The sequence below is a fragment of the Silurus aristotelis genome (assembly GCF_946808225.1).
Source record: "Silurus aristotelis genome assembly, chromosome: 27".
In the NCBI taxonomy this organism is placed as follows: Eukaryota; Metazoa; Chordata; class Actinopteri; order Siluriformes; family Siluridae; genus Silurus; species Silurus aristotelis.
The window spans coordinates 1,271,548-1,286,006 of record NC_139600.1 but is presented as its reverse complement, the minus strand read 5'-3'; the positions used below and the strand labels follow the sequence as shown (position 1 = coordinate 1,286,006).

The 14,459-nt window shown below is 35.7% G+C and overlaps 1 protein-coding gene across 1 annotated transcript; it reads left to right on the top strand.

Annotated features, from left to right (window-relative positions):
* Nucleotides 1-10,321: 10,321 nt before the first annotated feature.
* LOC310721553 (putative C-type lectin domain family 20 member A) lies at nucleotides 10,322-14,459 on the top strand (the record flags this gene model as incomplete). Its single annotated transcript, XM_083533337.1, has 6 exons — nucleotides 10,322-10,391; nucleotides 12,068-12,117; nucleotides 12,205-12,594; nucleotides 12,840-13,181; nucleotides 13,741-13,838; nucleotides 14,358-14,459. Exons 2-6 carry the CDS (start codon nucleotides 12,081-12,083, stop codon nucleotides 14,457-14,459), a joined length of 969 nt encoding a protein of 322 aa, XP_083389463.1. The 5' UTR covers nucleotides 10,322-10,391; nucleotides 12,068-12,080.

Here is a 14,459-nt window from a genome sequence, read left to right as displayed (position 1 = left end):
TGGCTGGGGGAAAAAAAAGATTGTGTTTAAAACATGGGATACATTAATGCTTTTTTTTTAAATTAATTATTTTCGTATTGTTTTTAGACCTCACCGATACAAATACTTATATCTACTGAGCCACTGAAATGTATCATAGATCTTGTTGGGTGGTGAACTCAACTTTTTTAAACTTTTAAGATGCTGTGGCAACTATATGACTTCTTAATTCTGCAGTTTATATTTCTCCTGGGAGAATAAAGGAACAGCTACTTAATATGTTAGGTCATCATAGTGTTTCTCATTTCCCACTGATTTGTCCAATTTAGATTAGAAAACATGTAATGATGCATTGACAACATAATTATAAGCAGAGCAAAAGAAAACAGATATCAAAGTATAATCAAAGCACAAAAAAGAATAAAACATGCAACATTCGTTTGTACCTGACAGTTTTTGAAGACTCAGTTTCAGTAGCTCCTAAACAAGCTTCTTCTGTTGTTTTTCAGAGGGCATGACTGATGAACTTGTAAGCCCTTTCAAAAGGGGTAGAGGCTGATTTCCATTCTGGTTGGAAACACAAATCTTCTGGTTTAAATAAAAGCAAAGATAAAATGGAAATGCTGACCAGACACTTGATTCTGACCTTCATCCAAAACAAACAGAGTAAAAGTTAAACACATGAAGTCTGTTGTAGTAATTGTAGGGATTCACCACTCAGAAAGTCAGTACAAATATTTTAGTGTTCCAAAGCAAATATATATTTATTCTATTTAATTGCTTATTCACAAGTCCAGGCAGCCACTCCTGTTTTACCTCAAAGTGCCATAGTGGAAGTCTGCATGTATATATAGTATATAAAAGCCTACTGTATATGCATCCCTAATTACAGTAATCCCCCGTTTATTGTGGTGGTAACGTTCCAAACCCACCGTGATAAACGAAAAAAAAGACGCCACCTTAAAAATGCTGTTTTATGTATACTGTACTGTACTGAATTCACATTTTACTTCATTTTATAATTAATAATTATATTATTATCAATAAATCTCATTTTTTTAACATAAAACAATTCCCTGTAAGTTTTTTTTTCTAACATGCAGCAAATGCAATTCGGCGATTCGACCTGTGGTAAAGCGGGGGATTACTGCATTATAAAAAGAACAAAGAATCGAGCACATAACTGGTTATAAACAAACATGATTAACATCGATCCTCCTTGTTATGAAACAGGCTAATTATAAAAAGGTCTCCGTCCTATATTTTAAGGTAATGATATTCTGGCTTGCCTATCTATCATACGTTCAACACTATGCTAATACACAATTATTTTATTGTCCACATTTCTTCTAAGTGCTGAGTTTATAAAGCCTGTGATGTTCAACATTAACAGAACATATTATTAGTTTCTGAATTTGCTAGTAATTTATATTTATATTATATTATAGATATTTATTTATATTGGCACATCCCCTCTAAACCAGCTCAAATTTAAATTATATGGAAAATATTTTTTATAGTTTGTATTGTTAGATTGTGGTTCAGTTTGTGGTTCACTCTATTTGTGTCCCTTTTGATTTAATTTTCATATAACTTTGAATTGGATTAAGAACTTACTGCAGCTTGCTGCTGAACAATAGCTAGTCATTTTACTGTCTGTCAAATGCTTCACAATTGGGCCTTTTTTAGAGTCAGAATATGGATGTATACTTCTTAGTGGTACATGGGGTTAAATCTGTTTCATCACATCCAGAGGTGGCAAAAGTACACACATCCTTTACTTAAGTAGAAGTGCAGATACTCATGTTTTAAAATACTCGGGTAAAAGTTGAAGTACTGACTATAACTTTTTACTTAAGTAAAAGTAAAGAAGTCTTGGCTCTGACATGTACTTAAGTAAAAAGTTAAAAAGTAGTTATTACTTCTAGATAAATAGATAGATAGATAGATAGATAGATAGATAGATAGATAGATAGATAGATAGATAGATAGATAGATAGATAGATAGATAGATAGATAAAACAAAAGTTTACTGATTACAAATAATTTTCGGTGGAGTTTATTTATTTTATATCTAAGTAAAGAAGGGACGTCGTGAATAAGTGTATGATTTGCTGGAGGTTTTAATGTCGCCTCTTTTATATTTAGTTATTTATTTATGTATTTACATTTCTTTTATAAAAATGGTAAAAACAGAAATGCTGTTTCAAATTCAAACGAATTCAAATTATTTTAAACATTTTAAACAACGTTATTGACATTTAGTGCCGTTTAAAATAATTAGAATTTTTAAAGCCAAATATATATATATATATATATATATATATATATATATATATATTAATACAAAACTAATCAAAATTTATGCGAATGTCCAAAGCATAATCCTAATGTAAGTAAAGCTTTCAGCAATGAGTACTCCAATATGGAAATGGAGTTCCGAGATATAGCCAGCGGTGAATGCCGGCGGTCGAGCAGCCACGCGATTTACCTGCATGACAATATAACGACCGACAGCCTGTGACTTAAGAACGTGAGTTTAAGTAGTCTGTTCTTTAATGAGCCACAGCTGTCGGTTATCAAGGAAAGCAGCATGACTGCTATCGAGGGGGGCGTGGCAGGGTGACTCTCTGACAGCTACCGAGGGGGGCGTGGCAGGGGGATCCCTGACAGTAGCACAGTGCTCATTTAGTAAATGCACAGATAAACAATATGCTCATTGTGTGTTAATGTTAAATTAACATTATACCAAATCGTCCCAAATAAAACACTGCATGTGAAACGGCTTTGGCGTGTTAGTGTCAGTGCACTAGTACATTAGTTGCAGTGTTAGTGTCACTATGCTACAAGCTATTGTAAACAAGCTAACGTGCACTAGATAAATGATATTTTTTGTTTCTATTTTACTGTTTCAAAATGCATTTTTGCGTTTTTTTTTTTTTTCTATTTACGCCCATGTTGTTACCTAATGAATGTATCCAGGCTGAAGATCCACATACAGAACACAAGCAGAGAAAAGATGATGATGATCATGAATGTGTCTGTTCTCAGTCATGTTCTCATCACTGACTCCCTCTGTCTCATCCATATTAACCCAAAACTTCTTACTGCCTTCTGCCTGATGATTCTTATCTTCGTAAAGAGTGAGGGTCAGGATTTTATACACCAGCGGATTGAAAAAGACGCGCAGTAACAGGAAATCTGTTGTTCGGCTGAAATCAGCGCGCAGTGAAAAGAAACATTTTATATTTCACCAAATCAATGGATTAAAACTAAAGTAACGAGCCTGTTTTGAAAATGTAAGAAGTGAAAAGTACAGATATTTGTGTAAAAATGTAATGAGTAAAAGTAAAAAGTTGTCTGAAAAATAAATAGTGGAGTAAAAAACTGATACCAGAAAAATCTACTGAAGTACAGTAACGAAGTATTTGTACTCCGTTACTTCCCACCTCTGATCACATCAGCCAAATATTTGTTGGAAGAGGTCAAGAACTAAAAAAAGACCACTTGAGAAATCCAACCACTTGAGAAAGGAGCGATATACAGTTTTTTATATACAGTTTAATTTATATATTTTTGTATTGTTTTATTGTGTTATTTATGTCTGTACTTTTGAGATTCGCCAACAGCTGGAACCAAATTCCTTTTGTGTGACAACACACTTGGCCAATAAACCTTAATTTGATTCTGAACTCTAACAAAAGATCTACAAAATATTCTAAAGGCAAGAAAACAAAGGAGAAGCTCCTCTTTGAATATATTTTACTAGCAAACAAAATACTTATTTTGCTTCCTGTTGTTTGTGTTCAGCTGTACCGGCGACAGGGTCGGTGGGAACGAGGTTCATTGATGCACATTGGGAGCGAAGGCTGGTCCGTGTGGTCTGATACAACAGACGAGCTCCTGGAACTCAAACGGCTGAAGAAGTTCATGCTGTTAATGTTCATCAGTCAGGACTGTTTTGGCAGCATAAATGAGACCAACACAATATTAGGCAGATGGTCATAATGTTCTGCCTGATCGTTGTATTTTTACCGTGATCAAAGGTCATTGCTCCAGTGCGCTACACAAGCCAGCACTAAATGGCAAAATTATGCAAATAACAATAATAACCTTCCACTCATTAAAAAAATGTGCTTAATTATGGTGGTTAACAAAGCCATGTTTTCCAAATCAAAGAAGAAACCGTCTGCCCCGTTAATCATTTGAGTTTTATTTGGCTTGCCTATGATCTATGTTTGTATACATGGTGCCTGGGAAAAGACATGTTTGTGATGTTTTATTTTATGATATGTACATTAAAGCTGCACAATAAAATCTATTTTACAACCCAAACCTAAAGTTCAGCTTTCGTGTTCCATTAGAGAATAAGCCTGCTGTGTCCTCACTGTAAGACTTGAGTAGGCGTGTCCATCAGCTAAGGGTTAAAAGTTGTGAAGGGAAATTTACATGTCACATAAACATTACAGCACGGTAAAATTCTTTCTTTGCATATCCCAGTGATGTTCAGAAGCTTGGGTCTGAGTGCAATGTCAACCATGATACAGCACCGGTGAAGCACAGAGGGTTAAGGGCCTTCCTCAGGGGACCAAGAGTTGCAGATTGGTGATACTGAGGTTGAAACCCTCAATTTTTCAATCAGTAGCTCAGAGCCTCAACCACTGAGGTACCACTTTCCCTTTTCCAGTGTTCCCATTGAGTAATTATATTTTTATATTAGCCAGTTTAATAAAACCTTCTTTTTCAAGTCAAGTCAAGAAGCTTTTATTGTCATTTCAACCATATATAGATGACGCAGTACACAGTAAAATGAAACAACCTTCCTCCAGAACCCTGATGCTACATAAAACCTTCCCTTTCAATCTTTGCTCTCCTACGTGCACGGGGAAGTCTCAATGAAACACACGAGTCAGCTTTTAGAGAGAAGTTCCAAAGTTTATTGTGTCACACATGAAGATATACTGTACTTCCAAAGTAAAAGAGAGAAAGGGGGTGTATGTGTATGTGTGTGTGTGTGTGTGTGTGTGTGTGTGTGTGTGTGTGTGTGTGTGTGTGTGTGTGTGTGTGTGTGTGAACAGAAGAGAAAGTCAGGAGAGACAACTCAACAAGGTTATGTTGAGCCTGCAAAAGATAAGCCTAAAACAGAAATACAGGAACCACTGTGTGTGCACGAGCAAAGTAACACATGCCACAAAAGGATAGTTCAGGGTACGGTCAACAGAAGCATACAAAAAGGTTATTCTAGAAGCATACAGCAGAATTACTATAACTACTAATGGTAACAAGATCTGAGTGTTCTGGGTCAACCTAATCTAGTACTAGTGATCAAGGATATCTTACATTAAAGCATTTTAGTAGAGTCTGTTACTGTTACAAACGTTTTTCGTAAACTTTGCAGTGAATTATTTAAATATCAAATAATCTAGGCTAAATGCGAACCCTATCCAGCCTGCTCTCCTATCCAAATTGCATCCAATGTCTGCTGCCTGGATAATAAACTAGACTACATTAGACTCCAACAAGCTACACGGCATGAATTCAGATAATGCTGTGTCTTTCTCTTCACAGAGACATGACTGAGGGACAGAGTTCCGTGTGCCACCATTCAGCTGGACTGTGTCAGGTGATGGACTGTGTGTTTACATCAACACAGAATATTGTAAGAACTCCTAGTTTCCACCTAGTGGTGGAGTTTACAAAAGTCAGATGTAGATCTTTTTATTTACCCCTGGAATTCACCACCGTTATTGTACCAGGAGACTACATTGCAACTAACTCTAATCAAGAAGCTGGTCCTGTTGGGCCTGAACACCTCTGTCAAGACTTCAGGCAATCTGGATCGTGAACATCAATGGCTCCTCTGTGAAGATTGTTAAGAAAGCCAAATTCCTTCGTGTTCACTCAGCAGAGAACCTCACCTGGTCCCTCAACACCAGCTCCAGAACATGGAAAATCAGCAGGGTCTCTTCTTTTTTAGAAAACTGAGGGAGGCACAGATCCTTTCCACCACAGATCCTCACAGCGTTTTATAGAGGGACCATCGAGTGCATCCTGAGCAGCTGCATCACAGCCTGGTTCGGGAATTGAATCGCAAGACCCTGAAGGAGATGGTGAGGATGGCTGAGAACATCATCGGGGTCTCTTTTCCCTCCATCATTGATATTTACAAGCACTATGCATCCGAAAAAGCCACCAGCATTGAGGCTGATCACATGTTCCCTTTACACACACTTTCAACTCAGTAACAGTAATAGGAACAGTTTCTTCCACAAGCCTGACACACACACACACACACACACACACACACACACACACACACACACACACACACACACACACACACACACTTAATTTATGAATTAATTCATGTTGTCTGATTGAGCACCTTGGTCCTGGAGGAAAAATTGTTTTGTTTCACTGTGTACTACACTATATATTTGAAATGACAATAAAAGCCGACTTGACTTGAGATTTATTTAATCACTGCAGAGAAGTGGTTGAGGTATTTTTTTCCCCCCACATGTAAAAAACATTTATGTACAATTTCTAAAATATATGTGCATTTGTGCCAGTGTACAAAATAAAAGTCTTGAACTATTGCTGTTAAATAGCAATTGATGGGCCATGTCTTTGTTACCTACAGTCTTGATTCTTTATCTTTATAAAAGTGAATTATTTAGATTTTATAGCAAAGACATTAATGAGCACAAAAATCTTTTCTTTTTCTTTTTTTTTTTTTTATAATTATTGAAAATAATTATCTGCTTTTAGCAAAAGCCTCCAAAAACATCAAATATTTTGAGCTCTGCGTCCACCTTGCGGTCAAATACTGTATGTCAAACGACGCATTAAAATGGTGCTGATGTGCTAAACCAAGCATGATAAGAATTTAAGTATTTTCAGTTGCACACAATATTAACAAAAGTGTATTAAATAATGACTGCAGTACAATAATATTATAAACATTTATTTCAAGTAAGCAAATATTTTATTGATATAGCACTATTTAAAAAATAGATTACAATGTGCTTTACAGTAATCAACAAATCTCTACTATTATTGTTAAGTATTAGTTAAAAAATAAAAATAAGAAAATAAAAATAAAAATTTTTAGTTTCAGCCTAGTCCTAGAAATGATCCTGCAGCAGATGAAGCAGATCATCATGCAGACAGCGTCTCAACCACAATCCCTACGAATTACATTCCATCCTCTCAGTGTTTCCAAGGTTGCTGGACATGAAAACACTTGTAAGTGATGGAATCTGTTTAATTACAGTTCATATCTGTGAACTGAGCATGAGGTTGTCAGAAATATTCTTCCATTTTTCTGTTGCTGGAGAAATTTTTGCCTCCTCGTTGGTCCAGACTTATGTAGAAGTTGCCTGCTTTCTATAATCAGAGCAGCAAAGAACCTTAAAATGACCTCAGAGCTCAGAACTTGCTGTAATCTGCCAGGAATCCATTCAATGATGAATCCTCAGAAGATCATCAAGGTATTTACGTCTAATGTCTAAATGTCTAACACAGAGTGGGACAGTGATATGGTCTCTTTTCTGCTGCTCCTTTACTTGGTGAAACAGAAGGGATATCACCAGCCATACCTCCTTGCCTTTGGAACTCACAAGTGGGCCATCAGCACTAAGTACATTGTGACTGAGAAGATGCTCATCTAATGGACCACATCGTTTGCTGCCTTTGATATAGTATCTAAAACCCACTTTGTTTTCAGTGTAATCTACAATGATGTTCTCAGCAACATGTACACATTTCTCCAGACAACAGTTTATATTCTAGATGTTGACACCACTAAAAAAAGTGCAAAGGTGAAAGAATTGAGTTGATATTATTGAAAACATGCATGATGTTTCGTTACACCTCATTATTCGAGGTACTTTAAGCCCTTCAATGTTCAAATGGTTTATGGTACAGACTCAATGTTTTATGTTGTATTGGGCATTTTTGCTTGTCAAATTTGATTTTGAAACCCTGTTAAAGAAAATATAGTAAAATGTATTCATTGCAGCACGTTTTAGACTGATTAATTCAGGATTGGCGAATGGAAGCCCTAATAGATTATAACTATAACTATAGTATTAATGCCAGTGGACTATGTAAATCCTCAACACTGATTAAAATGTTTAATTAAACCGTTTTTTTTTAATTGACCAGTTAATCCGTGAACCTTTCTGAAGAGGTAACTCTGAACACTGATTGATTTTTCCGATCATCTATTGCAGGTTGATATTTTACACTATAAGAGTTTGCCTGTTAAAAATGTTAACTCTTTCAGAAGTGTTAATTTAATACTGTGTATTCAGTTATCAGGATCAACGCACAACCCCCGACATCAGTTTAAAATAATTAGTGGTGAAATGTATCGTCTATGTCGAAGATCTGCTGCTCTGGACCTGTTAATGAGATTATTATTGCACTGCCTCAGTGTATCAATTTTCACCTCTAGATGGTGCCAAACGCCTATAAATGGAATTACATCGGTCCTTTTTCGGCAATTTGTAATAAATGCTGAAACTATCGAGTATCAAACAAGTATTTGTTTCTTTCAAAGCATTATTGGACTGTATAAGGAATAAAGAAAATGTAAAAAGGTTCCTCAAAATTAGAAATGTATCTTGGTCGATTGTACGGAGATGTTTTTGACAGGCACACAAAGCACTATAACATGAGACTCTTCATGCATCTGTTTAACCGCGAGAACAAAATGTGTGGCATTTGACGACTGTGGCGACACGTCTTTCTCCGGTGTCCACCGTTTCCGCGACGCTTCCGCTCTTCTCTGCTTGGTGGCTCTTTTTCCGAGGCTGGTGTCTGTCTCCTTTTTATTGGCGTCGCCCGACTGAAACGGAGCGCACTGATTAGTCTCATCAGATACAGGTGTAGGGTTTTACCGCTCGTTCCGTCCGGCTCCGCCCTCCACTCGCGGAACCGCTGCCACAACGAGTTCCATAGCTGACGAGCACTGAGATATTACTGTATTGGGACTTTTTATTTTGAGATTTGTTATAACGTGAACTGTTTGTATTCATTATAAATGGTATTTATGATATCCAAGCATACTAATGTTTACATATTGAAAACATTGGGATTTTGCTCTGGTGAAAAACATCTGCTGAAATGTGAGATTCTTCTTTAACTCTTCTACTTTCTGTATCTTCTGCTCTGCATTCAGGTTTTTCAGCTTCTCCTGATCTTTTGTCTCGTAGTTCCGTCTCAGATTCAATTCCTTAATTACAGTCACATTCACTCCACAAATAAAACACACGTGTTTACCGCCAGTGTCAGTGAACATCTACTCAGAGTCAACTTTTCTCTTCCCCACTGTGAGGCGCTGTTTCACAATGACTTTACAATAGGGTTAAATACATCAACAGAAGCTCGACTTGATTGACGCTGGAATGTTCTCAGGTAGTCTAGTGTTCATTAATAACAATAATAATGGATTTTTATAAAATCATCTTGCGAGCCGGATATAATTGTACATCGGCCCGGATTTAAGTTTGACACCCCTGATCTATGTGAAGACACTGATCATGTTAATGATTTCTCACAATAATTATCAACAATGATTTAACAAGGTAGGAAACAGCTATTTTTAGAAAATGTTTGCGGGCGACTCATGTGGTCCGTGCGGGCCACCACATTGGTGACCCCTGGTAAAGAGCATAGTGGAAGGGGTTTGGATTTATTGGGCAGGGGGTGGGATTCAATCCTCATCTTCATCATGGGTAAGTGTCACTTTTCTTTTTTAAATATCCTCAAAACATCAGAACGTAAAATACTGAGTGTGTGTGGTTTTCTTATGCTGTATGCTGTAATTCTGTATAATTGTAAACATGACTAATTCCTGTAAAACTGCAACAAGTCATGAAAGGGGACTTTATTGTTATTTTGCTATTTAAATAGATTTTCTTAACAAATAGCAAAGCTTTTACAGTGGAGGTTTAAAAAGTAAAGTAATCTTTTTAAAACAAACACCAATCTTGTTTTACACATTAGATAAAGTGCGAGTGTCGACTACAGCAGTGTTTTCAATTAATAAATCAAATAGTCCCAAACAGCCAAAAAAATTTGGAACATTTCATATATTTCTTCAATTTCTTATCCTATCTATCTATCTATCTATCTATCTATCTATCTATCTATCTATCTATCTATCTGTCTGTCTGTCTGTCTGTCTGTCTGTCTGTCTGTCTGTCTGTCTGTCTGTCTGTCTGTCTGTCTGTCTGTCTGTTTGTTTGTCTTATTAATGTCTGTGATGGAAATTAGTCTCTGTAATTTGAATGACCTTTGAATGCAAGTGCTTTGTCAAGCTTCTTTCAAAAATCTGAAAGACCTGGAACAGAGCTATTTGTGTAACACCACACCAGACTTCCCCTTTGTGTTGTGGATGTCAGGTGGGTTACAAAGTTACCCGTTTGGGTAGTTTATTTTCTTTTTCTTATTTAACGCCTCGCTTTTCAGATTGTATGATAGTGTTTAGTACACTTTGTACATTGTAGATACTTTTATAAATGTTAAATCCGTTTACATTAGATACATGCCTGCAGTTAGCAGTGACGATGCACTCCAGACATGAGTAATACCATTATAGTTATTGATAATTGTTTATTCTATAATTACTTATTATTTTATAAAAAAAATTATCGATTAGGAGACTTTTCCTTTCTTATAGATGTCATTAAAAGGGTTGTCACACTTTTAAAAACAAATTTAGAGAAGATATGAAACAAATCTACTCGAGGAACACCAAAATGTAGTGTTTTCTATGAAAAAGTCTTTATTTGTAATCTTTTTAAAACCATAATATGAATGCATCATGACAACAGCAGATTCTATAGACTGGAGGACACAAAGATAAAAATAAGTATGGATATAAGTTTATATAATATACTTAAGTATATATAATACTATTATATAGATTCAGTATAATTGGAAAAAACTCAAAAAAAAAAAAAAAATTCAGTTTAATTGGGAAAAACGACTAAATCCTGTGAAACTGCAACAAAGCATGAAGGGGCACTTTATAGCTATTTTGTTTAATCTATTTAAATAGATTTTCTTAGCAAATAGTAAAGCTTTTACAGTGGAGATTTAAAACATAGTGAGCTTTTAAAAACCAACACTTATCCTGTTTTACACAGAAGATAAAGTGCCCGTGTCGAATTACAGCAGTGTCAATCTATCTATCTATCTATCTATCTATCTATCTATCTATCTATCTATCTATCTATCTATCTATCTATCTATCTATCTATCTATCTATCTATCTATCTATCTATCTATCTATCTATCTATCTATCTATCTATCTATCTATCTATCTATCTATCAACTCATTGTCTCTGCTTTTAGAAGGGGCAGTGTAACATTGCACAATATTTGTCCATGATGGAAATTAGTCTCTGTGATTTGAATGATTTTTGAGTACGAGTGCTTTGTCAAGTGTCTTTAAAAAGGCTGAAAGACCTGGAACAGAGCTTTCCCAGAAACACCACCCAAACGTCCCTTTTGTGTTTAAGATTTCAGGTAAGTTATCAGTTTTGTACTTTGTAAATACGTTTAGAAATGTTAAATCCGTTTACGTTAGATAAACGACTCCAAACAGGAGTAATATCATTGGATGAACACAACATACAATGATACGAAATACCATTATAGTCATTAATAATGGTTTCATCATTATTGTATTTATACAGGGTGCAGTACACTTTTCATTTTTAAGAAATATTTTTTAATTGTTAAAGAGAATTAAATCCTTTATAAAACAACAGCTAATGAATGATTAGCATACAATTTGGAGATAAAGATATCAGGATCTACTCATCAGCGCTAGCATATCATATGACTTGGCACAGTTAAAACATTACAGTTCTTTTTTTTTTTTTTTTTAGTGCTCAGGGTTTTATTTGTGTTTAAAAATAATAATTAGCCTTTTTGTAAATGCATCTGAATCCTTCTCCACTCACTAGCAAAGAAACTTGACCCAAATGTGTATGCAGACGTCTTCCTGAAATCTTTATCAGGGACTAACTCTCCAAACCCAATGTCATTTTTATGTTTTATTTTATCCAGCTGTGCAGCCATAATGAAGTTGGATGTGGTTTTTCTTCTATGTCTGAGTGGTGAGCGTTAAAACCAGTACCACTGCCAATTTAAAGAGATTTAATGATAAAAATCTTCTCAGTGCAATAACAAATTCTTGTTAACAGGTGTTGTGCCAATCACCGTCTCAGTTCAGCAAACTACTTTTCTGTATTTCATCAATCAGTCAGTGTCATGGGCTGATGCTCAGACATACTGCAGGACGAAGTACACTGACCTGGCTAGGGTAAAGGACCCTAGTGTTCTGGTAGAGATAAATAAAATAGCAGCAAGTAGAGGTTTAACATCATGGCCTCTCTGGATTGGACTGTACAACGACTTTTACAATTGGCGCTGGTCTTTTAATAACGTCTCACTGTTGAGTACAAACCTAACACTTTGGTACCCTGGACAACCTGATAATTATTTCGGGTATGAATCGTGTGGAGGAATCTATCCGCCTGGGAAGTGGGCAGACTGGGACTGTGCACTGCAGAAACCCTTTATATGCTACAATGGTGAGAAATTTGTTTTATTTTGTTCAATTATCTTAATACTTAATAATCATTGTTAGCTAGGAGTTCTCTAACTGTACAGATTAACCAACAAACTAAATATATATATATATATATACACACACATATATATAAACAATATTTAAATTCACTGCAGGAACTGATTACCTTGTATCAGTACTGACCAGAAAAAAAATCTTTACTTGTGAAATGTATATTACATTGGTTTTTTTTTTCTATTTTTACAGCTGGTAACAGTAATGCTGACAGATTCATTGGAGTCACTAATCCTCAGGTGAACTGGTCTGAAGCTCAGACTTACTGCAGAACATATTACACAGATTTGGCCAGCTCACTCACCCAGGCGGATAATGACCTGTTAGCACAGATAGTATCTGTCCAGGGCTATTCCTGGTTCGGTCTGTATCGGGAGACATGGAAGTGGTTGAATGGAACAGTCGCTTCGAACCTCCAGTGGAATCCTGGACAGCCTGATAACAATAAACCTCAGGAGAACTGTGGGGTTTTGCTAAACGGAAAGTTCAGTAATGATAGATGCACCAGTCTACACTACTTCTTCTGTGAATTCAGTGAGTGATCTTTTCCTGAGCAACTTAAAAATATAAGATTTTTTTCTAATCATTCTGTGATATGAATGTGCCAGTGGATGTGACCTCTTCTCAGTCTGACATACCATCTTATATTGCCTTCTTCAAACCAGTAATTCTTTAAAATACAGATCTTATTTAATTTGGTTGTGTGTATATCACTTTATTTGGAATAATAATAAAAAAACTGACTGTAGTAATTTACCAACCTGGAAAAAAACAAAAACGATGTTCTTAGATAGATATAATATTATAATATAATAGAATCTAACATACCATACTTTAGCTCTTTAACTGCCCTTTGGAAAATGTCCTGGGGATGGAAATGATGCCCACTTGGTCAAATGTTTCAAATATTTTAACATTAAGTTTAAATTTATAGAACACTTTAAGTTTAGTTAAGTTCCATCGGATTGTCATGATCGCTTCATTGTCACAGCAATCTGCAGTCTGCAGTATTGATTCTGGGTTTAATAGTTGAGCTAATTTGCATGTGTCTATCTTCTTTTCTTTTGTCTGTTTGTAAAACACTATGTTCCAGTTCCCCCAGTGAGGTGGCAGATAATGAAGCTGCAGATCTCCATGCAGTCTGATGGGAATGTGTTTGATCCTGTTGTTCAAGCTTCTATTTTAGAACTGGTGAGTAATTTTCATGTCAAGTCAATATTTTGACTGTATATAGCAACTTATATAGCATGAATAAAAAACAATGAAATGACCAGACTCGAAAGGGAACCCACAGATAATCATTGTTGATTATTGTTGAAGTTACTGGTCACTGATGAACAGTTGAATAAAACTGTTTGTAGCAACTGTAGTCCTAAGCTATAAAATAGTTTGTATTAATTGAAGTTCTAATCATGGTCAGTAACTGGTACCATCCAGAGTCGTGTTTTTTCTGCTGTACATTCGGAGCCATAATGAGCGACAGTGACTGGTGTACAATTGATTAGAACTCTAGCCAGATGTAGGGCATCAGGATATTAGTAGGGCATCAGGGTATTTCAGGATCATGTCTAGCTTTACAGAAAGAAAAAGAGAAACACAGATTATTAGCTATGCTTATTCGCATGTTAAGGACAGTGTAACTAGCTTTGGTTGAAAATTTGAATCTATCGATCAATAAGTCTGTCTGTCTGTCTGTCTGTCTGATCATAGACGAAGCAGAAACTGGAACAACATGGCATGCTGGTGAACAACAAAGTGACCTGGAGAGTGCAGCCAGATGGAAACATCTTCCAAAAGAAAATAAATATATAG